This window comes from Labeo rohita, unplaced genomic scaffold (assembly GCF_022985175.1).
Source record: "Labeo rohita strain BAU-BD-2019 unplaced genomic scaffold, IGBB_LRoh.1.0 scaffold_464, whole genome shotgun sequence".
Taxonomy (NCBI): Eukaryota; Metazoa; Chordata; class Actinopteri; order Cypriniformes; family Cyprinidae; genus Labeo; species Labeo rohita.
In genome coordinates, this window is record NW_026129384.1 from 1 (window position 1) to 27,731 (window position 27,731).

Consider the following 27,731-nt stretch of genomic DNA (forward strand, 5'->3'; position numbering starts at 1 on the left):
AGAATCATGAGAAGGAGAGAAAGAAACGAGAAGACGAGTTCAAAGAGCGAGAAGAACAGTATAAAACAGTAATGAATGACAAAGAAGAGCTGTTAAAAACACATGAAGAAGAAAAAGAGAGAATAATGGCGACGATGATGGAGAAAGTGGGGCACCTGAATAGAGAAAGAGAAGAACTGACAAAGAAACTAGAAGAAGAGAAAAAGAAATCAAAGATGATAATCGAGGAAGAAAGGCAGAATCGTGAGAAGGAGAGAAAGAGAAGAGAAGAAGGGTTCAAAGAGCGAGAAGAACGATATAAAACAGTAATGAATGACAAAGAAGAGCTGATAAAAAAACATGAAGAAGAAAAAAAGAAAATAATGGCAACGATGATGGAGAAAGTGGCACAACTGGACAGAGAACGAGAGGAACTGATGATCAAACGAGAAGAAGAGAAAGAGAGAATGATAATGAATGAAGAAAGACAGAATCATGACAGAAAGAGAAAGAGAAGAGAAGAAGAGAGAGAGATGTGTGGGGTGATGAAGATGGAACAAGAGGAATTGGAGAAACAGAAACAGCAAAATCCAACAAACCGTGAGTACAAACTACAAATTAGGCTACGTTCACACAGCGAGCCTTACACTCTAAAAATAAATGGTGCTATATAGCACTAAAAGTGGTTCTTTGGCTCGTAATCATAGGGGAACCACTTTTAGTGCTATATAGCACCTATTTTAAAAGGTGCTATATGGCACCTTTGTCAAATGGTTCTATGTAGAACCATCAGATGTACCATACACAGTTAATGAGATAATTAGGTGATTAACGAAGTGATGATTAATCATTATTGAAGACACCTGATGTTAATAAGCAGAATCACCAAAGGAGAAAACCAAAATTTTTAAGCAACCATTATAGTGGTTAGTGTTTGCACTAGTTGGGCTCTTGACCCTTTGAGTTGAAGCTCAAGTCACCAGGTGATTACGTTTTAACATATTCATTGTTTGCCATAAATCACATAGAGTCTAATCTCTAAGTTAGGTTTTTTTTTTTGCTTATTGTAATAGCCTTGACAATCCACAGAAGATCCAGCACTTCCTGTACATTTTGGAAAGATTTTTCTTACAACCTGTTAAAAAACAAAAAAAAGCATCTCACCTAGGCACACATAGACATCAAGAACCAGCCCAGGAATCTCAACAATGGTGACAAACGGCATATTCAGATAAACAGATCAACTCTGAACTCTCATAATTTATTCATGCCGCAATGCATGATGGGAGTCATGGATGAGTTCTGATTGGCTACAACACGCTTTTTGATGGTCACCGTTGTTGTGATTCTCACACTGATTCTTCATGTCTGTGTGTCTAAATTAAGATAAACTTTTTTTCATCATCTGATTATGGCAAAACTGATTCATCTTTTGTTCAGTTTTTTTTTTTTTTTTTTTTTTTTGTACTCTGTAAGGAAATTCTATGTCAAATACTCAAGTCACTATATGATGATTAAGTCAAGCACAGTCAATGCCATCTTACTGACTTTTGCTCTTTGCTTGTCTGGCTGTTATAACTCAGTAATTACAACCAAAAAGACCTAATATTGAAGATTTAAGGGTCAAGAGCCCAACTAATGCAAACACTGACCACTATAATGGTTGATTAAAAATTTTGGTTTTCTCCTTTGGTGATTCTGCATATTAACATCAGGTGTCTTCAATAATGATCAATCATCACTTCGTTAATCACCTAATTATCTCGTTAACTTCAACACTGCTTCAGTGTTTATATGTGTCCACACTCAGAGTGTTAAATTAACACTGGGGATTTTGCTGTGTATAGCATTTTATTACTTCAACAAAAATTGTGCTCAATAGAAACAATCATAGGGGCTTGTATTGCTACAATAGTAGTAAATATATTTACTGCAATGGCAAAATGTCTTGAATCACTTTTATGCTTTTCTAAGGTCAAAAGGTCTTATGTGGGAAATATTTCCTTATGGGGGCCTTAGGGGCAAAAAGATCTTCAGGAAATACACTGTATGTTAATGTTGTTTTTAATCCTTTCCCCAACTGAAGAGTTTAAGAGAGAGTTAGAGATCCTTATTCAGAGGCTTAACAGGTTCTTTGTATGACAGTGGTGCTATATAGCACCTTAACGACCCCAAAGAACCACTGAAGAACCGCTGAAGCACCATTTTTTTTCTGTGTGTAGTGCTCAGTTCTATTTTTTGTCAGATTTTTTTGTATAGCTGCTCATATAGCTAAAGCTGTTGCTTTAAATGTGGCAAATTTCCAGTTTTGAAGTGTGAACAGATCATGGTTCTGACTTGGCCCTCATGCACAAAAGAACAACAAAATCTGCCCATCTGCTTCTCAAAACTACTCCAAAACTAGCCCAACCATGTTCAGGAGGGTAAATATGTTAGTGGGGTCGCGAAAACCTACGAAGTTGGACAACAACCCACGGCATAGTGGAAAAAGTAGCCCAATTCTGCAAGGAAACAGTGGATTTGGCAACACTTTCGCAGTGCACTGTCATGCAGAAGTAAACATGGAGGACATAAAGGAAGCGATTATGCGTTAATTTATAGTGTGATCAGCTGCAGAAGCCAGCAAAATTATTCACAGGCAATATGAAAATTAAAGACAAGGATGTGACAAAAGACAGTAGAGTTTTGAAATTGTTATGATATGAGCCTCATGTTTTGCTTTACTTCCACTGATTACTTTTCACAACTGTCTTGATAACTTTGGATAGTATGTAAAATCTTTTAAGTGTGTCCCGTCAGCACAGAATTATGACGAATGTTTATCTAGAGTGCCGTAATAGTCACATGAAATCCGACATGACTGTTCACACTGCAATCACATTGCAAAACATCTGACCTGTATCAGATTTAGTACTAGGGATGTAAATGGTCTGTGTACACTTTGTGTGTGTGTGTGTGTGTGTGTGTGTGTGTGTTCGTTAACTACAGTATATTAAAATAGTAAGTTAATGCAGTATATAAAGTGCATGTCAAAGTAAAATAAGTGGTTGTGTGATCTGTTTTCTTTTTTCATACAGTGCCAAAAAGACTGCAAAGAGTTTCTGCTGTCAGTCTCTCATCTAGAAGGATTGTTCTTCTGGGTAGAAGTGGTGTTGGGAAAAGTGCAACTGGAAACACAATACTGAGACAAATAGAGTTTGATGCTATCTGTAGCCTACATTCAGTAACTAATAAATGTTCCGTTGCTCACGCCACTGTTTCAGACAGATCTGTGTCTGTAGTTGATACTCCTGGATTATTTGACACAGTGATGAATCCTGAAGAGGTAATGAAAGAGATAGCAAGAAGTGTTAATTTATCCAGTCCTGGACCACATGCTTTTCTCATTGTTTTTCCTCTGCATATGAAGATCACTGAAGAGGACCAGCAGATTCTTCAGATGATTGAGATGTTGTTTGGTGAAGAAGTTTTAAAATACTCCATCATTCTCTTCTCTTATGGAGATTGGTTAGATAAAGAACCCATAGAGAAATTCATTAAGCAAAACAGTGCTTTAAGCAGTATGGTACAGCAGTGTGGAGGGAGATTTCATGTCTTCGACAATAAAAACAAGAGAAAACGAAAACAGGTGAACGATCTACTGCAAAAGATTGACACAATGATAGAGCAGAATGGAGGACATTACAGTAATCATGTTTGAAGATGCTCTGAGATTTAGGCAAGAGGAAGACAAAAGGAGAAAGAAAGGACTATAAGAGAAAACAAGAGAAATAAAGTCAGCTCTGTGTCTGTAGTCGATACTTCTGAATTTAACACAAATGAAACCTGTGCAGTTAATGTCATGCTTTTCTGATGTTTGATGTTAAAGTACTCCATCGTTCTTTTCACTTGTGGAGATCAGCTAAAAGAGACTGTAGAAACACTTATCAAGAATGAATATGTTTATTAAAGTGTCAAGAGTATGTAGTTAAAGCAATAAAATATGCCTCAGAAGAACAAGAAACCAGCTAGAAGTAAACTGAATGAGAATTTAAATTTAATTTAAAATGGAGAAAGTTATACAAATAATTTGGGGTGTACAATTAAGATTAAGAAATATTAATGTGTAAATTAATGTCATAATGTTTGTCTTTTTGCTTGCCTAATTGTTTTGTATTGCGGAAAAATGTCATTGTGGTAATTTGGTAATTTAGACTCAAATCAATATTTTGTGCAGGGCAATCTATTCATTTTATACATATAATAAGCAGGCACGGTGGTGCTTCTCAACATTTTGTGGGTCAGCGCTATGATATCCATTTTGTAAGTCAGTCCTGATCCTCTTGTCTAATGCATTATTTTAGATACTCTGATGATTCACTATGACTATACTGTTGTGCATGTGTGATATATTGAATTGTGAAAATTAGTTATGTTTATGTGATAAATTTCCTTTGAATCCATTATAACGTTATTTTCCTAATATTGCTAAATAGTGTTTCATTTCCTATTTGTGTTTAAAGTGTATTTATCAAATGTATTATTTTCGCTCGGCATGCCTGCGTCATGACGTCATCACACACTTCAGTAGGTGGCGCGCCCGTGATGTGCTTCATTCAGAGTAAATACGCCATTAATGAAGCCATCACTGCAACGCTCCTTTTTGTCTTGTTTTTTGTTCATCTTTTGTACTTCTTTTCATACTTCTCAGGTAATCGCAAAACAAGATGCACAAAACACACTTTCGTTTCAGGATGAACACTGTGTATTGCGATTATTGATGATCTATTTACTGTTAATAGCAGTTCGCTTTGCTTTACTGATAGTGTGTCATGGGTCTAGTAGGCCTGAGCACATGGTTACCATGGGTGCCTCGCAATTAACGCGATAGTCGCGCTAGCTGGTGAATGGTCGATGTTATGTGAGTGTATAAAAGTTCATGAAGTTGTTTCAGGTTATTGAGTTATCCTAAATTGGCACATTTAGGTTAATTTAACCCCTTTGTGCCTGGGTTTATGCATTACGTTTACTTTAATTAATCTGATATGTGTCGTCATTTTATGAAATGTATCAGATACGAGGGATTGAACAGTGTTTAAAAATGAACATGTGACTGATATCCCAGTTGTATTTTTGTATCATCAGTTTAATTCTTATGTGTGCTTATGTGTACATTGAGTATCTTATCCTGTTTCAAAAAACGTGATTTATTGTCACTGTGTCAGTTGAAAATGACACAAGTCTTTTTTTTAGATTAGAGCATGTGAACTGTGTAGAAAGAGCTTGTTAGCCTGTTGATCATATTTTCTTATTTCATCTGTTAGAATGGAAAGTGGTTGAAGTCACTCATGTTTACATTCAGTCATCACTGGGAAAGAGTGATACATGTGTAGTTGTTGTAATTTGCTGAGCTTTTGTTATATGCATATGCTTTTATTCATTCAGAGTAAATACGCCATTAATGAAGCCATCACTGCAACGCTCCTTTTTGTCTTGTTTTTTGTTCATCTTTTGTACTTCTTTTCATACTTCTCAGGAGTACTACACATGTTCGTTCTGTGGTACATTAAGTCTCTGGAAATAGTAGCTGATTAGATTAATAATGATATGTATGTTACATTAGCATTGTTATAACATTTTCTTTTAGCATAAAAGGCAAACAGACTAAATTCAATTTTTTAATAAATTATCCTGTCACATACAGTATGCAGTTACACCAGTCCACCACCAGATGACCTCATCAGATTTATCACAACTCGAACAATCCATCAGCTAATGGTAAAAGGTAGTAGTGATGTGATAGGCCCTGTCCCAAATCACACCCTAAACCCTCATGGTCTTTGTCTGAGTCCGCACTTTCATGACGTAATGCTGCTTTGATTGTTGGGTACAAGTCTGCTGCGAAGCTTGCCCCAGTGCTCGGCAGAAGCGCAGATCAAGAAAAAAAAATAAATAAATAAAAATAAAATACACATCTTAAACACTGAAACAGAGGTTAGGATAGATGTGGTATGTGTTGGGTTATGGGTATGTGTTATTTTAATTAATGTTATTGGAATTATTATACTATCACTATTATTACTGTTATTATTAATGATATTACTGTTGCCGTCATCACGGAATATTATTGTTATCATCACCATCTGTAGTATTATTTAGTAGTATTATTGATATTGTTGTTATTATTATTATTATTATTATTGTTCCTCTTCTTCTTCTTCTTCTTATACTTGCTAGTACAAATACTATTACTAATATTCAGATTGTCATTTTTGATTTTTTCATTACTGTTATTATCATCGCTGTTCCATTGCTGTATTTATTATTATATTTGCTACTACTACTCCAATACTACTAATATTATTCAGATTGACATTTCTGATTATTTTCATTACTGTTATTATCATTGCTGTTCCATTGCTGCTACTTACATACTACTAACATTATTCAGGTTGTCATTTCTGATTATGGTCATTGCAGTTCTACTGATGTTTTTGTGTTTTGTGTTTACCGTATGTTGTATGTTGTGCGCTAATACTAATAAAAAAAATGTTAAAAAAAGAAGCGCAGATCAAGGGTGCATAACGGCTGCAAAGGGGACGCTCATGAACACCCTACTGAACGCTTATATGACAAATGGGCAATTGTCATGCTGGTGCAAGATGAGCATTTGTAGTTATAAAGTATATGCATTTTTATTGATTTAAGAAAATGACCGATCGTTTGGCTAGACAAAGCTCTTGTCCCTCGGCTGAGATCGTGTAGAGCCCTTTGAAGCTGCATTAAAACTGCAATTTGGACCTTCAGCCCGCTGGCCACCATAAAAATCCCACTAAATGGAGAAAAATACTGGATGTTTTCCTCAAATACCTTTTTTTTTTTTTTTTTTTTTTTTTTTTTTTTGCAACTAAAGAAAGAAAGGCATGAACATCTTGGATAACACGGGAGTGAGTAAATTATCAGGAAATGTTTATTCTGAAAGTGAATCCCTGCCTTCTGTGCACTTTCAACTAGCTTATATTTTGTATATTTAAATATTTCGAAACAAGTGTGAAGAATTTTGAATTATCGTGTGTAAACGATGACAGCTGCATTGCAGTTGTGCTTAACTTTTGCTTTCTTGTGTTTCGAGATTTGCATCGCAAGTTCATCACAGAGAAAATTGTGTCTTAGTGAGTGAGAATGTGTTTTGCAAAAAGAGTGCATGAAATCTGCAAACAGTGACTAAACTGCCTAAATTTGTTTAAGGTCTTGCAGAACGAGTGATTTGGTTTTTAACAATTTGGTTTATAGGCTATTGGGAATGTGGTGTAGAGAATGGGGTTTAGTGTTTTAGCAAATGTGAAAAATTGTAAAAGCAAGTCTTTGGGAACAAATAGAAACTAATGGAGACTGTGGAAAAGTGCATTAAAATTATCCTAGCAAGATTGCATGCTTTTATCAAGGCCAAAGGAGGCCATACAAAATAATAAAAAAAAATTGTTTTTGTGTAACGGCTCAGTTCGATATGATGGTTTTGTTGTTGTCGATTCAGTCAATTGACGAAAGCAAAATGTGCACAGGCATTTACAAACTATTTAAAAGCAAACAAGAGCAAATAAAAGAGAGGAAAAGAGGGAAAACTCTTTTGAACTGCAAATGAACTGCCTCAGCGGTATCAACCCTACTGGAGAAGTATGGTTTTTCTTTGAGGATGGAAGAGGCAGACATCACATTACCTGTTACCAAAGACTATAATACCTTAAAGGGACTTTGCCTGAGCATGGTTCATGTAGGCACATATAATCAAAATAAATGAAGAATATTAAGATGATGAATATTATTATTAACTATTAGAAGTACTTGAGAAGCGAGGATTACTACAAAATGAACATGCACAAAACTACACATGTACATATTTATTCGTATTATGATTTATTCTTAAAGAAGTGAATGACACATGAAACCTGGATTTGCGTTATTTCAATCAGAATACGAAGCAGTTATGTGGTTGTGTGCGAAATTTGCAAAGATTTCAAACAAACTTCTTTCACATTGTCATTATGGGGTATTGTTTGTTGAATTCTGAGGAAAATAATGAATTTAATCCATTTTGGAATAAGGCTGTAACATAACAAAATGTGGAAAAGTGAAGCACTGTGAATACTTTCTGGATACACTGTAAATTGCACTGCTTGCATCATATTTTTTTTTTACCTTTTTTGTGTCTTGTTCTCTGTCCACTGATGAGTGCAGTCCTCTGTGCTCTTTAAAAATATCAGGGTTTTTTTTTTCTTTATCATTCATGATGGATATGTTATCCTCCACACTCAGTTAATTGCTGAAGCATGCTCTGCATGTTTCTTCATCGCTCGTGAGCACATATTTCACTCTTCTCATGTCCTCCTCAGTGAAGTCATTACACTGCAGTACGTGTAAGATCACATGAAGTCCTGGATCAGTCAGATGCACACACACTCTCTCACTGTCTGTGTGATATGATGATGTCTAGAGCAGCAGAGGACTGTTGATGAACATCACATGTCTGTCTTTCAAACTTCCTCCTGTAGATCACCTGCTAAAACTCTCTCACACACATACGTTTGTTTTTGTGAATTGTGGTCGACTTTCCATAGACTTCTATTGTTTTTATACTGATTAAACAATACTTTTTAATTCCCTACCCAACCCTAACACTAAACCTACCTGTTACCTACCCAAAAAAATGTTACACTTTGAGATAAACATCTTTTACTTTCTTTCCCCCCTCGTGGGGTCCGCATTTGGTCCCCACAATGTAGCATAAACAAGTACACACACATTCTTTGTAACAGCATTTGAACAATTTTTTACAGGAGAAAAGGACTTCTGCACATGACACTTGTACTGTAAATAACCATATCAAATTAGTTTTATGCCAAAATTCAGTGTTTGTGTGTGCACGTGCATGTCTTAAGTGTATATTCACAACTAAAAGGTATTTCATGAAAGCACTCCAACTCCAAACTAAATATACTAAAATAATTCATATTAATTACCTAATAAGATTTAATTGATTGATAATACTAATAATATGAATTAATTATTAATACTTTATTGTAATTTTGTAAAGAGTTATTTAGGGGAGGAAACAATGTTTGTGATACCAGTTTGTGTCATGTTTTTCAGATTGTAATTGTGTTACTGAAATGTGAGTTTGAAAAGTATTTTGATATTTTGCCATTTTTGCAAGTTTTTTTTTTTTTTTTTCTTTCTTTTCTCTTGGAAGGGACTTTGACTCCATTCACAGATTCTGCTTGACAGGAAAAAAAGAAGTAATTAATATCAAATCAAATCAAATCAAATCACCTTTATTTATATACCGCCTTTAACAATACAGAATTGTGACAAGGCGTCTGCACAGTATTAAATAGGAAACAGTACATCAACAATGCAAAAGGCAATTCCTTAATACCTAGACAAAACACTAAAAGAAGAAGAAGGAAAAAAAGAAGAAGCAGAAAAAAGGGGAGAAAACAAAACAACACAAAATAGCTAATAATAAATGGTAAATAATGTACAAGTTACACAGTTACCCACAGAAACAATCACAGATACTAACAGAGGCTCTGTGTACAAATGGAGACATTCTTTAAAGGTTCTTAATCTGCAAGTTTAATTTGTATTAAAAATGATACAATGTTAATTTCTGAATTTTTTTGACACCTTAAATACAAGGAATTTAAGCAAAATAGAGATGTAAAACAATTAAAACACAATCTTATTTAACCACATAAAACCACTTAAAGCAATAGTTTACCCAAAACTGAAAATTAGCTTGTTTTTTGGTGCTTTTTCAGTGGATGAAGATTATTTATTTATTTATGTTTTAACACAGATTTTCACTTCACAAGACAATAATTGATGGACTGAAGTGGTGTGGATTACTTGTGGATTATTGTGATGTTTTTATCAGCTATTTGGACTCTTATTCTGAGCCCATTCACTGCAGAGGATCCGTTGGTGAGCAAGTGATGCAATGCTACCTTTCTCCAAATCTGTTCTGGTGAAGAAACAAACTCATCTACATCTTGGATGGCCTGAGGATAAGCACATTCTCAGGAAAAAATTTTGGGTCAACTATTCCTTTAAACTCACATAAAAGTCACTTACAAGTCTGTATTTTCAACTGAAATGGAATATGAAATAGTATATGATTTAATTTTGCATTCCTCCTCTCCATCTCTCACTGGCAGCAAACTAACGGTTAGATGAGTGTGGTTAAGGATATTCTACAAAAGCCATCAAACTGACATCATCAGAACATCATGACATCATGAGTGCAATTCCAGAGCAGAGCAAATGTTCAGATATTTGAGAGATTACCTTACTTATTTATCTATTTATTCACAATAAGTGATGCTAAATTTAAGGATGCTATGCTTAAGATGACCAGATTGAAAAGAAACAAAATGTCTGTTGTCAGTTTTCGTTGTAGAAGTGAAAACACTGGAAAAATAATATTGCAGTGTTTGATGCTTTTAATACTGAAGTACTTTTATCTAATACTTAAGTACTTAATATGGAAAAATTTAAATATGAAATGTTCAAAAAAGTATCAGAATAACAAAATAACTTTTTCAACAATGTATTGTTTCTTTTATTTCTTCTCCACTGTGCACCATAATTTGAGAGAAAACCAAAACTAAACCTACCAAAAAAAAGTGTCTTTTATGTTTGGCTCCCTAATGAACATGACAGTTTTACATGAGTCTACACTGTCGCTTTTTTAAAACTTCAATCTCTTTTTTCAGACTTTTCTCATCTTTCAGGTGTTGATAGAGTTTTTCCAGTAATTTCTGTTGTCTCTGATATTCTTCCAGCATCTGTTGGAGATCCTGAACGTGCTGCTCTTTTCTCTCTTTGAAATCATAAAATTCTTCTGCTTGTTTTCTGGCTTCATCTTTATGTTTCTTCTCTATGACTTTTATTTTCTCTTCATATTCATTTTTTATTTCAGCTCGCTCTTTCTGTTCTCTTTCTTTTCTCCCCTTTTCCTCTGTTTCTCTTCTCTTCATCTCTTCTTCTTGCTCTTCTTTCAGATCTTCAATCATTTTCTTCCATCTCTTTCTCTCTTCTTCTCGTCTTTCGTCATCTTCTCGTTTTCTTCTCTCCCACTCCTGTTTTCTCTCTTGCTCCAGCTGATCATAAAATCTTTTTGTTTCCAGTTTCCTTTCTTCATATTCTCTCTCTTTCTCTTTCTCTTCTCTGTTTCTGTCTCTCCTCATCAATCTTCTGTCGTTCTTCTTCTCTCTCTCTTTCAAATCTCTTTCTCATTTTCTCCAGTTCTTCTTGTTTTTCTCTCAGTTGTTCCTCTTTTCTCTTTCTTTCTTCTTCCTCCCGTTCTCTCATCTGTCGTTTCTTTTCATCCTCCCATTTTCTCTGCTGTCGTTGCATTTCCTCTTTTCTGTCATTTTCAGCCTCTTTTATTTTTCTCACCCATTCTTGTCTCTCTTTCTCTTCTTCATTCCTCCTTTTCTTCTCTAAATCTCTCTTTTCAATTTCCTCTTCTTGTTTCATCTTTAACTCTGTTATTATACGTTCTTGTTCTTTTTTCATCTTTTCTTGCTCTTGTCTGTATCTCTCTTCTCTCTTTCTATCTTCTTCTTCTCTTTCTTTTTCTAGTTTTTCATGCTGTGATCTGATTTTTAATCTCTTTCTTCATTTCTTCTTTTTTTTGATGATATTCAGCTCTGTGCTGTTGTTCCTCTTCTGATCGTTTCTGGGTTTCAATCTCTCGTTTCTTCTGTTTTCTCTTTCTCTTCAAACTCTTTTCTGAGTTTTTCCTCTTTTTCTCTGAATTGATTCTGCAGTTTCTTTTTCTCCTCATCTCCTCTTTGTTTTCTTCTTCAAGTTTCTTCATCATGTTTTTCATTTCCATCTCATATTTGGCTTTTAATTTTTCATTTTGATCCTGAATTTCTCTTTCTTTCTCTTTCATTATTTCCTTCATTCTCTTTTTAATGGACATCTCTGCCTCCTCAAACATGTCATTAGTGAAGTAACGACCCTCATTAATCTTTTTCAGCTCTTCTATCATGTTTAACAGTCAAATCACTTGAGTTTTGTCTTGTTTTTCTCTGTTATTGAAAGACAGGAATCTGTTTCCACAATTTCTGATCAGTTTCTTGACCTTGGCATTGTTTCCTCTCTCCACATATTCTCCTATAGATTCACCCTCAAGATCATCTCCTCTAGTGAACAGAACGATGCTGAACTGAGCAGCTTTTGGACCAAAGATCTTCTTTATCAGATCTACAGTGTCTGTTTCCACCTGAATGAATCTCCCCACACTCAACACAATGACAAACACATGAGGTCCAGGTGACGACAGTGAAACATATTTCACTATTTCTTCCACTGCTTGTTCATTTGTTAGTGTTGTGTCAAAAAGTCCTGGAGTATCAACAACAGCTACTGATCGACCAGCAGCTTCACAAACTCCCTTCTGACAATCAGTCGTCACTGAATCCAAGCTTGCTTGACTCACAAACTCATTTCTTCCCAGAATAGTGTTTCCTGTTGCACTCTTTCCATTTTCTGTCCTTCCGATCAGCACTATCCTTAGACACTTTGGATCATCTAAACATTCAGGACCTAAAAATAATGCATGTATACATTTATTAATATAATGCAGTTTCTATTTTTTGTGTTTTTAATTCCAAATCTTTTCAAAAAAAAAAAAAAAAAAATTATGCTGCTTCTTGGGTTACTTCCTGTTTGGTGGCCATTTAAGGAGGCCTATACCAAACAGCTATTGCGAAGTATTGTTTTGCTGATGCCGACTCTACCAAGTGGTTTTTCCTGTTTTCATTGCCTTGTTTCATTGTTTCATGCCATTGCCATTGCCATAGCCATTGTCTTGTTTCTTTGTTATTTTCATTGTTTTGTTTCATTTGTTACTTTGGTCTGCCCACTGGTATTTTGACCCTTTTGCCTGCTTTTGGATTTACGCTTTTGTCTTGCCCTGGTTATCGCTGTTTGTTTGGAGAGCGACCCTGCCTGTTTACCATGCTGTGTTCTAATAAAGCTTGCGCTTGGATCTATCCACGCTGTCTGTTGAGTCCCCGTTACAATGAGATTGTTACAGCTTGTGAAGCTTGTGGAATGTAAACATCTTACTGTGATTAAGTCCTTACTCTGATTATTAGAAATAATTATTAGGACACTTTTTTTGTGATTAATTTCAGGCAACTATTCATTTTTCATTATAGGTATACTATATATGATTTGACATTATAAAGTATATTGCAAAAAACAAACAATAGCACACCCACAGAGTTCATGCATACACTATGAGATGTAAGTTAGACTACAGCGCAAGTACAATTAGAGTTCATGCTTGTACTGCGTGATTTAGTCAGTGATTAAAATACATTCAGAATTCCCCCAAAATTCAAGACAAGGGGGCAAATGTGCCCCTGTATGACTTTTATATGCCTTCTACATTTCTATTGTCTGATGCAGGCTAGGTAATATCAAAATATCATGTTTGTCCAAATATCAGTGCAATTGCAAATGTGATATTGATTTTATAGAACAGTCTAATAAACAAGAAGTTACAATTTAGACACAAGTTCCTGTTTTTGCTCTATTTCCTCAGTGTAAATTGTTTGAGGATGGGTAAATCATGTTCCAAACAAAGCCAAGGCAGAACTGTTTTGCATCTCTGAGTGACACATCATTACTGAATCAATCATCTGTTTGAAAGAATCAGTTGAATAAATTACTGAATTACTCACTCACGCAGTGATTTGTAAGGTTTTGATACAAAAGATAATGCATGCATTTAATTAGGTTAGGAAAAAAAGGTCAAATAAAGGTAAAATGCCCGTAAAAGGTAAAAATAAGTTTAAACTTGCTGAAAAAGTTACTCCTGCAAACTAACCACCACACAGAATATGAAGAATATCAAAAGCTGTCCATGGCATGCCTAAACCTGCCAAGGTACCAGCACAATAACATGCTCAGCAAAATATTGTCGAATTATTGTTATCGACAAAATTCCCGAAAATATAAAGATATAATTTTCTATCATTATCGTACACCCCTATATATGACTTTTTTCTTTCAGACGAATACTGTCGGAGTTATTTAAAAAAAATATCCTGGTTCTTTCAAGCTTTATAATTCCAGTAAATGGTGGTTGAGATTTTGAAGCAAAATAAACACATGAATTCATCATAAAAATTGCTTTACACGGATTTATGTAAATCAATGTTTATATGAAAACAATATACATATTAAAAACTTTATAAAAGATAATCTCTAGCTTCAACTGTCACAGGCACAGTTACATTGAGTTCCAGAGAATGATTGAGGACATAAACGTAGTGTAAGCTCCGGTGAGAAGTAATAAACAAGTTTTAAATCTTGGAGACCTCAGGACATTTTTAATATTACAATAACTCTGATTGTATTGGTCTGAAAGAAGACAGTCATATATAGGGGTGCGCGAGGAACAAACTAACGCGGGGTTAGTTGTAACACACGTGGTTTAAATATTTTCACACACGCTAGCATAACCAAATTTATGGTATTTACTAGTTGCCATGGCAACACAATACAAAGAAAAAAGTACGCCAAAATTCAAAAGCCTTTTGATGATATCGATGAATGTTTATTTTACCATAGTAAAACTACATTTCTGGCTGAAGTAAATTTTTCTTCTCAGTTTTTAGTATTCATTTAAAATGAGACAAATATGCTATTATTTTAATCGCCAATCTGTTATTTATCAGTTTAGATAGTTTATTAATGCTTGAAAGGTCAGCAGAAGACACGAACCACTTTTATATTCCAGTCGCGCTGATGGGGAACGTTGAACGTATGTGTCTGGTGTTCTGTGAGAGCTGTGTTTGGAAGGAGGGGAGTGTTTTTCTGAATGTCTGAATGTGTTTCATCTATTTGCGCACATTGTTTTGAACTACACTGTACAGCTGAGTTTTGCGATTGGGGCCGTCCCACGCATGGTTGCGATGTGTTTAAAAATGTGATTTTTTTAATTCTTAAAAACGCCATTATTTTATTTTATTGACAAAATATTTTAGTTTGTTGTGCATATTATTTCATTCGATCAAATAACATTTTAAACTGTCATGGTGAAGTTACAACGTGCCCCTCACGTTACAATGTACCCCATTTACGGGGCATGTTGTAACTTTTCACTTCCTTAGTATCTCCTCTCCTACCTAGTATGTCTTGAGGGTCAGTAAATCATGGGGTAATTTTCATTTGGGGTTATTTTCAGCATGACTGCTGCAAGATTATGATTTCTAAATTCTGATGAAGATGCATAAAGCTAAAGAAAAAAGCACTCACCTTCTGATTGAATTTTCTGCTTTAACACTTTGATTTCATTCTCCATTCTCTTCAGCTTTTCTTCATATTTCTCCTCTGTTTGATGTCTGGCTCTGTTTTCTTGAGCTTTCACATACATCTGAAGTGAATATGGTTCAGTCTTTATGTTTTCTATATAATACAGTAAACCAGGGATTTGTCCAAGTGAATTTTCATGCTATTTTAATCCCATCACACAGTACCGGCCGCCATAATGACTGATTAACCTCTGAGTTTCTGGGTCGTGTTTTATCAAATCTGTCACTGGACTTTTAACAGTGCCATCACTGATAAATAGTACTATTAAGTGCTCTCTGGAATAAAAGTTTGTCAGGATCATCTCCATTTCTGATTTGACTTCATCTGTCAGTGGACCAACAGGAACAATGATGAGGAAAACATGAACTCCAGGATCACAGAGAGACACATAGCAGAGAGTTTCACTCTTCACTCACTCATCTGAGAGCCAACTGAGAGCTGGAAGCTCCACCAGACTGATCAGATGACCATGAATCCTCTCCTCTCTCTGAACACACTTTTCACTGCTCTCTCTCTGACTTGAAGGTTTCACAGGTTTTCCTCGTAAAAGTTTTGACACTGAGACTTTACATGTTGGATCACTTCCACACAACACCAGATTCAGCTTTTGTTTTCCAGACAAACTTGGTGACCCTGAAAAACACATTAAAGATGTTAGACTTCCTTAAACAACAACTAGATTTTAGAATATATATATATATATATATATATATATATATTATTATAGCATTCATATATTATTAAGAGCATAATAAGAGAAATTCTGAGAACTTACTTAGACTTCCTTCACTTCTCTTTCTCTGTTTGGGTTTTCCATCATCTTTATAATAAGAAGGCTCCTTGTTTTTTCCCTCTGATCTGACTGAACCATCAGATCTGCTCTGCTCTTCATCCACTGATATTCCTTTTACATCTTCATATATTTCACATGTGAGATATTCTTCCTGGTTTCTCTTGAGTATCTTATCAACACTCTTGAATATGTCAGAGTGCCTTTCTGGGGTTTTTTTTTTTCAAACTCAATATGCCTTCCTTCACACTCCTTTATTAACTGATGAATAGCTGTATGCCTTATTACAGGACTTATGTGTGAGTCGTCTATCTTATCATCAGTCGTGAGAACGATGATACGTTTAATCGCTTCTTCACTGAATTTGCTGAGCACATATTTCACTCTTCTTAGGTCCTCCTCAGTGAAGTCTTTATACTGCACTATGATTATGAATGCATGAAGTCCTGGATCAGACAGATACACACACTCTTTCACTGTCTGTGTGATCTGATGATCTGAGATATTTGGCTTCAGTAGATGAAGAGTATTAATGAATGTGACATGTCTGTCCTTCACCATTCCCCCGATTTTCAACACACTGTGCAGCTTAGTAGGTACATCACTCTCATGAATATCTATTCCCAGGATTAAGTTTCTGACTCTGCTGTTTTCTGATATGTTCTTCCCCATCCTCAGATCACACACTGAAACACACAAAAACACATGCATACATAAAAAACACTGAAAATATTGAATACGACTTTAATTAAGAAATGTGAAATGATAAAAGGTTTCACTTTGATTCATACAGGCTAACTGAATGAATTCACAACATGAGTACACATTACAAACAACAATTTCTTCTTCCACCAGATAGAAGGACAATTATAACAATTATAGTTAGAAAACAGCACTGGTACGAAACTAAAACATGCTCAGCAATTGTAAATGCTATTAGATTTAAAAATAAAAATACTTTCAATTGTAAATGTTATGAGGGATTAATAATAGAATGGTATTCATCACAATGATCCCCTTCAATTACATTTTTCTCATATCAAATCTATGACACTTATTGTCTTCTCACTACATACAAACAAGTGTGTCAGCAGAGAAGGGTTCAATCATTCATTTGCTATAAAATGGATTTTTTTTAATGATGAAAAAGAGCTTGTTTTATAAAAAAAAAATAATAATAATAACAATAATATCTCATATCAAAGTAAGATTATTTTTCAATGACACATGCGCGTTTCATAAGGTTTCAAAGTTGTGTGTCCACTTTTTGTCAACAACGTCAGACATTCATAAAAATGTAATAAAATCAGAGAATATCAGGCTCTGGTAAGTTTTTTAGTTTTAGAATATTTTAAATCCAAATGTCAACAAATTTTTTTTTTTTAATTATATTAAATTTAAAATATTGCTTATTTTTACACAGTGTGCAACAATACAGTTAGTCCACAGTTCAATACGTACCTCAGCTTTTAACCACGGTTTTCAGTTCGGTTTGGTTCTGATATCTTGCCACTTTTTTTGCAACAAATTAACAAAATACTCCCATGAACCTCTGTACACTGGAAAAATCATGGTTTAGTATATGTTTGCTTCATTTTTTCTTTTGAGAGAGGTACATTATATTGCCAAAAGCACTCGCTCACCCATCCAAATAATCTGAATCAGGTGTTCCAATTACTTCCATGGCCACAGGTGTATAAAATCACGCATCTAGGCATGCACACTGTGTTTACAAACATTTGTGAAAGAATGGGTTGCTCTCAGAGCTCAGTGAATTCCAGCGTGGAACTGTGATAGGATGCCACCTGTGCAATAAGTCCAGTCGTGAAATTTCCTTGCTCCTAAAAATTCCACAGTCAGCTGTATTATAAGAAAGTGGAAGTGTTTGGGAACGACAGCATCTCAGCCACGAAGTGCAACTTTCTGCAAAGTCAATCGCTACAGACCTCCAAACTTCATGTGGCTTCATGTGAAAGCAATGTTTGACTTTTGATTGATTTTTTTTTGTTTTTTATGCCCATCAAAGACAAAGTGTAAGAATTATAGTCAACCAAAAAAAAAAAAAAAACTGACGGTACTGGGCTCTTACCCAAGAATTTACATTTGTGGATAAAAAAACTTGCCAAGTATAATACAAAGATTAACAATATATTGAATACAAGAATTAGAATTAAAATAACAGAAAATAATTTAAAATGTGTTTATACATATTCTAACATTTGTTTTTTCTGAGATAGGTACATAACTCATTCCAAAAAAAAAAATATTACAAACACAGTCACAAAAAAGATGTACAATGGTTTCTAAATCACAGAAAGTACATTTTTCTTCAATATTTTGCAGATACTTAAGTATACAGCAAAAGCAGCAATGTTGTGAATTTTTTTTATTATTATTTTTTTTTTACTATTTAAAATAACTGTTTTGTATTTGAATATATTTTAAAATGTAATTTATTACTTTGATCAAAGCTAAATTTTAAGCATCATTACGCCAGTCTTCAGTGTCACATGATCCTTCAGAAATCATTCTAATATGCTGATTTGCTGCTCAAGAAACATTAATACTCAAGAAGTATTATAATTATATATATTAGTGTTAATAATATATTGTAGCGTCGTGCGACTTCCCAGATGAAATAGGCAGGAGACGGAGATCCGGTTCAACAAACAGCCAACGGCCTTTTTTTATTTCCTTAACTTACAACCTAAAGCAAAGGGTATCAGGAGGCGTCCTAACTTAGCGAAACACAAGAAAACGCAGGGGGTTATTATCTTTTTGTTTCTCCGTGAGCTCTCTTCCAGCTCCCCTTTTTCTCTTTCCTTCCACTCTGAATTGAACAACGCGCTCTCCCCTTTTTCTCCGTGCACCTCGCCCTTCCCCTCATAGCAGATAATAAAGTGAACACATTTATAACGAGGAGCAACCGGCCTCAGCGCCACAATATAATATATTGTTGTTGTTGTTGTTGCTGCTGCTGTTATTATTATTTAAGACAGTTGAGTGCAGCATTTCTTAGAAAAAAGTGTTTCTTTCTTTTCTTTCTTTTTTTTTTTTGGAAAGACATTATGGAAATTAATACTTTTATTTAACAAGGATGCTTTAAATTGATCACAAGTGATGATAAAGACATTTCTTAATACACAAGATTGCTATTTTAGATAAATACTGTTCTTCTGAACTTCTATTCATCAAAGAAACCTGAAAAATTGTACTCCACTTTTTTTAACATAATAATATTAATAAATGTTTTCTGAGCAGCAAATTAGAATATTAGAATTATTTCTGAAGGATCATTTGACTGGACTAATGAACCTAAAAAAATCAGCTTTGATAAATAAATAAATAAATAGTATGTTATGTATTGAGATTCATTCAAATCTATGCAACTATTCTGGTGTAGCTTTATGGTCTTTTAAGGGTTAAATTAGATTTTATGCAGCAATATTCGTGAACAGCAGTCTACTGAAAATATCAGCTAAAAGCATAAAGACAACGCCGGTCTGACAGCGTCTTTACATCCATTTTGACCGCCCAGCACCCATACCGTAAGTACGCGATTAGATGCGCAAAAAAAAAGTGCGGCTGGCGTGACCGCAGTAAATAGTCGCGTAACTCCGCTCATGTCATTAAAATCTCAATCCAGTCAGATAATAAGAGTTATAATAATAAGCTGTTCAAAGTAATAAAATGGCAGAGCATACACATCAGCACACAGAAGCAGGCGTCTGGAGTATTTTATTTTATTTCATGGAGAAAGTCCGTTTTAGGACAGCAGTAAAACTAAACATTTTTATATTTTTAAAATATTATTTTGATTTGTATTAAATATGTGTGTTGAACATCTTACCCGAAATCTGCGCCATTTTAGCACCAAAGCCTCGACGTTTTCCAAACCTCAAGCAAACTTTACACTGACATAGAAATGAGCATGCGTACACTAAACCCACCACAGGAGGGCGCAGGTTAAAATATTTATATTCTTCAACTTAATACAGCGCTATAGAACAGGCAGAACCTATAAATACTCAAAACAAAAACATTTGTACTGTGTATAGATACAGTAATAAAAACCTTGAAAAAACTGGAACACAATTTTTTAACATGTTTGTTTCTTTTCTATCTAAACCACATTATTTCATATAAAATATAATTTTTTCCCCAACACCTACAACTATGTGTTTATCTGTTGCTGGAGATAAACTGAGCTAAGAGTCAGCACACACGGCATTTTGTTGGAAATTTTTCAAACAATTTTGCAATAAGATTACCATTTTGGTAAAGACTGGATAAGATGTGTAGAGGGGGAAAAAAAGACAGAAAAAAGACAATAAACAACTAATACAGCCAATCCAAACAAATGGCTGGTTTCTTTTCCAAAAAAAAGAAAAAGATTTATTACTGTGAAACTGAAAGGCTTGAAATGCTACTGAGGTTCTCTGTGTTTTAAGTTTTACCAAATTCCACAAAGTTTTCCCTAGCAGCACTGTTGAACTCCAAGAGTGACTTATGATCCATGTTTAAAACGCTGATAACAAGCCGGATGATCTCTCGGCTCTTTAATCTGGACAACACGACATCCACAGTTCCCAAAATGAATGTCAAATTTTGATTTGTCTGACCACAGGAAAGTTTTCCACTTTGCCTTTGTCCATTTTAAATGAGCTTTGGCCCAGACAAGATGGCATCATTTCTGGGTCATGTTCACAAATGGCTTCTTCTTTGCATTATAGAGCTTTAACCTGCATTTGTGGATTACACAGTGAACTGTGTTCACAGACAATGATTTCTGAAGGTTTTTCTGAACCCATGCAGTGAATCCATTACAGAATCACACCTGTTTTAATGCAGTGCCGTCTGAGGGCACAAAGACCGTAGGCATTCAATGTTGATTTTTTTCCCTTGTCCTTGCACAAAGAGATTCTCTGAATCTTTTGATGAAATTATGTACTGCAGAAGATGATATATTCAAAGTTTTACTTTGAGGATTATTATTCTGGCATTGTTCCACAATTTGTAAATTGTCACATGTTCTTTGTGTGTTGGTTTCGTTTTCCCTGTTCTCCTGCTTCTTGTTTCTGTTCCTCATGTGTTACTATGGTTTTTGATTAATTACTCCGCACATGTCATTGATTTGCTCTTGTTTGTCCAGGTATTTAAACCCCATTCTGTTCAGCCTTTGTTTGTCTGGTCACAGTTACTTTATGTTGTGTTCTCCCTCGTCACACATTTAATGCAAATCAAAGTTTGGACTCTCCGCCATTTCCTTCGCCTTCTTCCTATCCACACAACATGACATAGATTCAGTTATTCACCTCTGCCCATCTTTACTTCTGAGGGACTCTGCCTCTCTAAGATATCTCTTTTTATACCCAGAATCATGTTACTGACCTGATTAACCTATTGTTAAATGTTCCTCCAGCTGTTTCTTTTTTAAAAACACTTCTCTTCTGAGACATGTTGCAGCCATTAAATTCAAAATTTCTCCTTAAAATGGTACAGTTCCTCAGTTTAAACATTTGATGTTTTCTATGTTCTGCTGTGAATAAAATAAGGGTTTATGAGATTTGCAAAACATTGCTTTCTGTATTTATTTATATTTTACACAGCATTCTAAGTTGTTTGGAATTGGGGTTGTACCTAAACACACCCTTCAATTTGTATTTGGGTTTGATATTTAGAATGTTTGCTGATAATCCAACACACAATGTCTTCATAAGAACCAACTAAACTTCCAGCAGCTGCTCCAATAAAACCTCCATACAGACTCCAGTCACGAGCTCGTTTTGCACTACACGACAGTTGTTCTTCAGCTTCTTTTAAAGCTTTAGCTACTTCTCTTTCGAGTTTTATGAGATATTCACGCTCTGCTTGTTCTCTTGATTCACGCTGAATTTTCTCCTGAAGTTTTTGTTTTTCTTTCTCGTGATTTTCTTCCAGGTATTTTATGAAGTTCTGTTGTTGTTCTCCCAAAGCCTTTTCTTTTCTTTTATTTTCTTCTTCAAATAGTTTCTGTTTCTCCTCCAGTTTTCTCTGCAGGTCTTTTTGTAGATTCTCATCCGTTTCTTTCTTGATCTCTTCTTCTCTCTTTCTTAATTCTTCCTCATTTTTCCTCAGTTCATTTTGCATCTCTTGTCTTTCTCTCTCATTTTCTTGCTTCATTTGTTCAATTTCTGCTTCATATTTGGCTCTCAGCTCCTCTTCTTTTCTCTTGATTTCTTCTTCTTTCTCTTTCAGGATTCTGTCTTGTTCCTCTTTGATGTTCTTCTCCACCTGCTGGAACATCTCACTGGTGTAGAAACTCCCTTCATTTGCTGCCACCATACAGTCAATCTTATCCAGCAGTGCAGAAACCTGTCTCTGATCTTTAGTTTCATTATTATTGAACACATGGTATCTCTTACCACACTGATGGACGAGGTACTGTAAGCTATCATTAGCTTCAATAAAGTCTTCAATTGTTGTTCCTCTCAGATCATCTCCTCTGGTGAAAAGCACCATGGTGTACATTCTGGATTTCTCTCCAAACATCTCCTGGATCATTTTCACTGCATCTTTCTCCTCTTGAGTGAATCGTCCCAGTGGAATCACCAGCAGAAACACATGTGGACCAGGAGCCGCCATTGAGACGCACTTCACAATCTCCTTCCTGGTCTCAACATTATCAACTCCAGTATCAAACAGGCCTGGAGTGTCGATAACAGTTATCTGTCTTCTGTTGAACTCAGAGGTTTCTTTCTCACACTCTCTGGTCACTGAGCGTGAAGTTAGTTTCGACATAAAAGCTTCTCTTCTCAGTATTGTGTTTCCTGTTGCACTTTTCCCAACACCCGTCTTTCCCAGAAGCACAATCCTCACAGCAACATAACTGTGTGTTAAACCTGCGAACAAAAAGAGAAGAACAATTACTGATGCAAAACACAAAACAAACAAACTAAAAAAAATCACATTTACTAAACCAATCATGGTAAGATTTTTCCATTTGTTTGTTACACTTGGCGATTCAAGGACAAAAATGAGAGGATCCAAATGCAGCTGGTCTTTATTGAAGGAATTAACATGAACCTGAACAACAGAAACCATGAACAGGGGAGAACCAAACACACAGCAGCCAGTAAACAGAGAAGACTAGACACATAACCAGGGCAAACACAGGGGTTTAAATCAAGGTCATAACTATGTCTTGAACATTAGGGGGGGTCAACTCTCTCTCTCTCTATAAACCGTGTTGGGAGTAACACATTACAGGTAATGTGACTTATACAATCAGTAAATGAACATACTTTCCAGAAGGCCAACAATTCACTAAAAATGTTTTTTTTTTTTTGTTTTGTTTTGTTTTGTTTTGTTGTTTTTGGTCTTATGAGGTATTCTAATTTGTTGAGATAGTGAATTGGTGGGTTTTTGTTAAATGTGAGCCAAAATCATCACAATTAAAAGAACCAAAGACTTAAACTACATCAGTCTGTGTGCACTGAATTTATTTAATACATGAGTTTCACAATTTGAATTACTGAAATAAATTAACATTTCCACAACATTCTAATTTATTGAGATGCACCTGTATATGTGTGTTTGTGCAGGAGTGCATTAAAACCGTTAATGCACAAGTAGTTCCTAGTCAGTTTTTTTTGTTATTTAAAATAAATAAGCAAGCCCAACCCAGGTGAGAAAAAGTAACACAAAAGTAACGTAATGCATTACTTTCCATAAAAAGTAACCAAGTAATGCAATTAGTTACTTTTTTATGGAGTAACACAATATTATCATGCATTACTTTTAAAAGAAACTCTTCCCAACATTCTCTCTCTTTCTCTCTCTCTATATGTGTGTGCAGGTGTTCATTAAAACCATTAATGCACAGGTAGTTCCAAGTCAGTTTTCTGTTATTAAAAATAAGTAATGCATGATAATATGCATTTCCCATGTTCCATTTCACTAATTACGGACTCACCTGCAGGCAATCACACACTCTTTAAATACAAGGCCCTAACCACTGTTCAGGGCCGAGTATTGTCTTGCGTTTATCCCTCAGTCTAAAAGTAGAGTATTAAAAAATCTTGCTCAGTTTTTCAAAGTGATCTGCATGCACCTGACATTATGACTATAATTATGACTTCCCAACTCGTTAATACAAACTTACCAGGAGGGCTTGAACACATAATGACAAACGTCAACATGCTTTTTCATGAACTCATACCTGCTGTTGACTGAGTTTTCTTCATGGATCTTCTCAGTTCCTCTATTTCAGCTCTGTGTTTGTTTCTCTCCAGTTCTACTCGAGCCTGAAGGTACGTGAAGGTTGTGTAGCAACTTCCTCCATTTTCTTGTACCATGTTTTCCACAATCTGCAGCAGATTTGGAATCTGTGAGCCATTCTCCAAAAGAAACTGTCGACCTTCAAATGACTGAAGACACATCTGGGTTTTACTACTAATCAGTTTGCTAAACATGTTCTTCTCTTGGATTATGAGAACGATGAGGTGTTTTTTTATCCTTGAGCTGAAAGTTCTCTGGATCACCTCCATTTCTGCTTTGTCCACAGTGGTCAGTGGAGCGTCAGGAATAATGAGGAGGAATACATGAACTCCAGGATCACAGAGAGAGACAGATTGATGAGTCTGACGCATCACTTCCTCCTCTGAGAGGCGAGTCAGAGATGGAAGCTCCACTAGACTGATCAGACGACCATGAAGCTCCACGTCTCTCTTCGCACACTCTTTCTCTTTCAGGTGTAAGGAGGGAAGAAACTGCTTTTTTCCTCTTAAAAGTTTTGATACAAAGGCTTTTAGTCTTCCATCACTTCCACACAACACAACACACAGCTTCTGTTTTCTGCTTGCATGTACACTTCCTTAAACAACAACAAAAAAAGTTTACATTTTTAGAAATATATATTTTTTAATTATATTAATTTCGCAAATGTTACAGCAATTGAAAAACTTTTCTATATCTCGGTTTATAAACTTACTCTTTGCTCGATCTGGTCTTAGATCTGGAGAACTAACTGTAAAAAATGTGTGGACACAAGAATACAGAATTGGTGTCAGAACACAGCTGAATATGTAATTGCAAAAGCAGTAATACTTACATGATATTTTTGATATATTATGAAGAAAACCTTTTGCTTCCTTTTTCTTTGTAGAGGTGTCTGAAACTTCCTCTTCCTCTTCTGTTCTGAGTGAGGTAAAAGATCTGCTCCAATCTTCATCAACTGATGATCCTTCTGTATCACAATACGGCTCACATGCGAGATATTCTTCACTGTTTTCTCTGAGGAAATCCTCTAATCGTTGCAATACTACAGAGCACCATTCCTCGTTTTTATGATCAAGCTGCAGATGTCCTCCTCCACATTCGGTGTTTAACTGCTTAATTAATTTATCAGCGTCATGTGTCTCTTCATCACTCGTTATCACTATGGTGCGTTTAATCGCCTCGTCACCGAATTCTTTCAGGACACTTTTCACTTGTCTCATGTCCTCCTCAGTGAAATCATTATACTGCAGTATGACAATGAACGCATGAGGCCCCGGATCAGACAGATACACACACTCTCTCACTGTCTGTGTGATCTGATCATCTGAGATGTTTGTCTGGAGCAGCTGAGGACTGTTGATGATGATCACGTGTTTGTCTTTCAATCTTCCTTGTAAGTCTTTCTATTATGCCTGGAGGAGCTTCACTGTCAAACGCTGCTCGTCCTAATATGAAGTTTCCCACTCGGCTGTTTTCTGACATACTTTTCCCCAGCAGAACAATCCTCAGAGGAGTCACATTATATACTGAAACAGATGACACACTTTTTTTTTTTTTTTACAGTATTTACCAGAAGGATGCATATTTGCAATTGAATTCAGTGTTGCCAACCTAGCAATTTTGTTGCTAAATTTAGCAACTTTTCATTCCAACAGCACCTAGCAATAAATTTAGCAATTTTTAAAATTTATTTGGCAACTTTTAGCAACTTTTGATAAGTGACTTAGACAATAAAAAGGCACACATTTTCCATCCAAATTACACAAAAAGAGGAAACTAAAGATGCCTAGCTGTACACACATCACGCAAATTGAGTTTGCTGCTCTTTGCAATTGTTCAATTTAATAATAATAATAATAACTGTTCATTTATAATACACTTTGTTAGTAGCTTGTACCTGCGATTGTTAATCAGTTAATACACTGTAAGAAAATGGAAAATATACTAGTAATTTTCCAGGACATTATCCACTATCCATTGGAACCCTATGACCTGAAAACACTATGCATAATTTAAAATGCAGGTAAAATAAACAAACAAACAAACAAAAAACAATACAAAAAATTATTTCATATTAACATAGTAGATTGTGCCCTATTTTACAGATTTTCCTTAGAGTGTAGCAAACTAACTAACTACTAATACACTGCTTAAAGCAGAATTATTGAGAACTTGTAGTATTATTAGTTTACTATTAGAAGAAAAACTTAAACTGTAATCATTCAAAAATGTGTAAGTGTTCAATAATTTAGGGTATTTAAAAATACAGTTATTTACATGTTGATATTATATTATGCATATTACTTTACTTTTTTGGTTAAGATTTGATGTTGTGACAACTTTGCGTCGTGATTACGCAATGACATCAAAGCAACTGTATCTGAAAATTAGTTGGCAACACTGATTGCATTATGTTTTGAAGTGAATGAATTCCCCATAATCCCCACACACTCCTCATTTTCTTCATGTATTTATAAATATAAAGACTTACTTTCAGGAGGTTGATCTATGCTCCAACTACTGCTGCGAGCAAGACAGTAACCAGCAATCACTGAAACAAAAGTCCTACATTACAATCTCCACAATAACACTCTGAAAAGAACTTTGAACGATTTCTACAAGCAGCAATACTGTAATGAGGGTGAGTTTGAAAAAGTAATCAAATTAGAATAAACCAGCTTATAGCTTTCAGTGTTATGACATTATGCCAATATAAAAACATGCCTGAAATAACATTAGTCAGTCAACTTTGTTGTTATTCTTTGTTGTTATACACGATTTTCTCTCGCTATAGCAAATGTTTGTGTACCGTCTGGAAATTACCATTTTAAACAGGCTACAACAACAGCGCAGCAAACAACTCGACATAAAAAAGTTATAGTTGTTTAAGGGAGATTATCCATTGTCAGTAACCGTTAATTCTGCTGGTTAACTGAAGGGGCATGTTAGTACAGGTATCTGGTTAGTTAAATCCAGATCTTACAGGCGCTGTCTGCCATTATATCAGCAACTCCGTTCGGTTTCTAGAGCGAAAGTCACGTGGCGATCAAACGCACTTGTACAGTACTGATATAACATGAATTTAAACTTAGAAAAACTGAGTGAACTGTGGTCATTTTAAAAGTTCGTCGCTTCACTTTATTTTGAAAAACACGGTCATTCTAGCCGTGCGCATATACTACGCGTTACGGTAATAGCGTGCAAAAACCTACATGAGAGGAAAAGCGATCTTTGGCTTTCATTTATTGAGCCAGTTACTCTGTCAATATTGAATGATCAAAATGTTTAACTTTAAATTAACAGTACACCACTCCAGAATGTCATTTCC

General features: G+C 35.1%; 2 protein-coding genes and 1 pseudogene across 5 annotated transcripts; 1 reads left to right on the plus strand and 2 right to left on the minus strand.

Moving 5' to 3' along the window:
• The first annotated feature begins 6 nt into the window (after positions 1-6).
• LOC127160819 (uncharacterized) lies at positions 7-5,342 on the plus strand. Its single transcript, XM_051103475.1, has 3 exons — positions 7-579; positions 3,057-3,304; positions 3,389-5,342. The coding sequence occupies exons 1-3, from the start codon at positions 72-74 to the stop codon at positions 3,677-3,679; spliced, it is 1,047 nt and encodes a 348-aa protein (XP_050959432.1). The 5' UTR covers positions 7-71; the 3' UTR covers positions 3,680-5,342.
• A 5,337-nt stretch (positions 5,343-10,679) lies between these two features.
• On the minus strand, positions 10,680-20,010 carry LOC127160820 (GTPase IMAP family member 8-like; annotated as a pseudogene).
• On the minus strand, positions 19,887-27,443 carry LOC127160824 (GTPase IMAP family member 8-like). Of its 4 annotated transcripts, XR_007826856.1 has the most exons (7): positions 27,387-27,443; positions 26,895-26,954; positions 25,236-25,929; positions 25,116-25,151; positions 24,345-24,998; positions 21,536-23,025; positions 19,887-21,423 (listed from the first exon to the last, which is right to left on the minus strand). XR_007826856.1 is itself a non-coding variant. In XM_051103480.1 (6 exons), exons 3-6 carry the CDS (start codon positions 25,621-25,623, stop codon positions 21,785-21,787), a joined length of 2,289 nt encoding a protein of 762 aa, XP_050959437.1. In that variant the 5' UTR covers positions 25,624-25,929; positions 26,895-26,954; positions 27,387-27,443; the 3' UTR covers positions 19,887-21,784. The 4 variants fall into 4 exon arrangements, 3 of the variants coding, with proteins under 3 accessions (XP_050959437.1, XP_050959435.1, XP_050959436.1); XM_051103480.1 differs by having other exon boundaries at positions 19,887-23,025; positions 25,266-25,929; XM_051103478.1 differs by having other exon boundaries at positions 19,887-23,025.
• Between the last annotated feature and the right edge of the window lie 288 nt (positions 27,444-27,731).

Coding starts and splice junctions, on each gene's coding strand:
- LOC127160819 (XM_051103475.1), top strand. CDS start 72: ATGAATGACAAAGAAGAGCTGTTAAAAACACATGAAGAAGAAAAAGAG. Junction 580..3,056: donor ACAGCAAAATCCAACAAACC/GTGAGTACAAAC, acceptor TTTTTCATACAG/TGCCAAAAAGACTGCAAAGA. Junction 3,305..3,388: donor CAGTGATGAATCCTGAAGAG/GTAATGAAAGAG, acceptor CTGCATATGAAG/ATCACTGAAGAGGACCAGCA.
- LOC127160824 (XM_051103478.1), bottom strand. CDS start 25,623: ATGAGACAAGTGAAAAGTGTCCTGAAAGAATTCGGTGACGAGGCGATT. Junction 25,152..25,235: donor TAATATATCAAAAATATCAT/GTAAGTATTACT, acceptor CATTTTTTACAG/TTAGTTCTCCAGATCTAAGA. Junction 24,999..25,115: donor AAGACCAGATCGAGCAAAGA/GTAAGTTTATAA, acceptor TTGTTGTTTAAG/GAAGTGTACATGCAAGCAGA.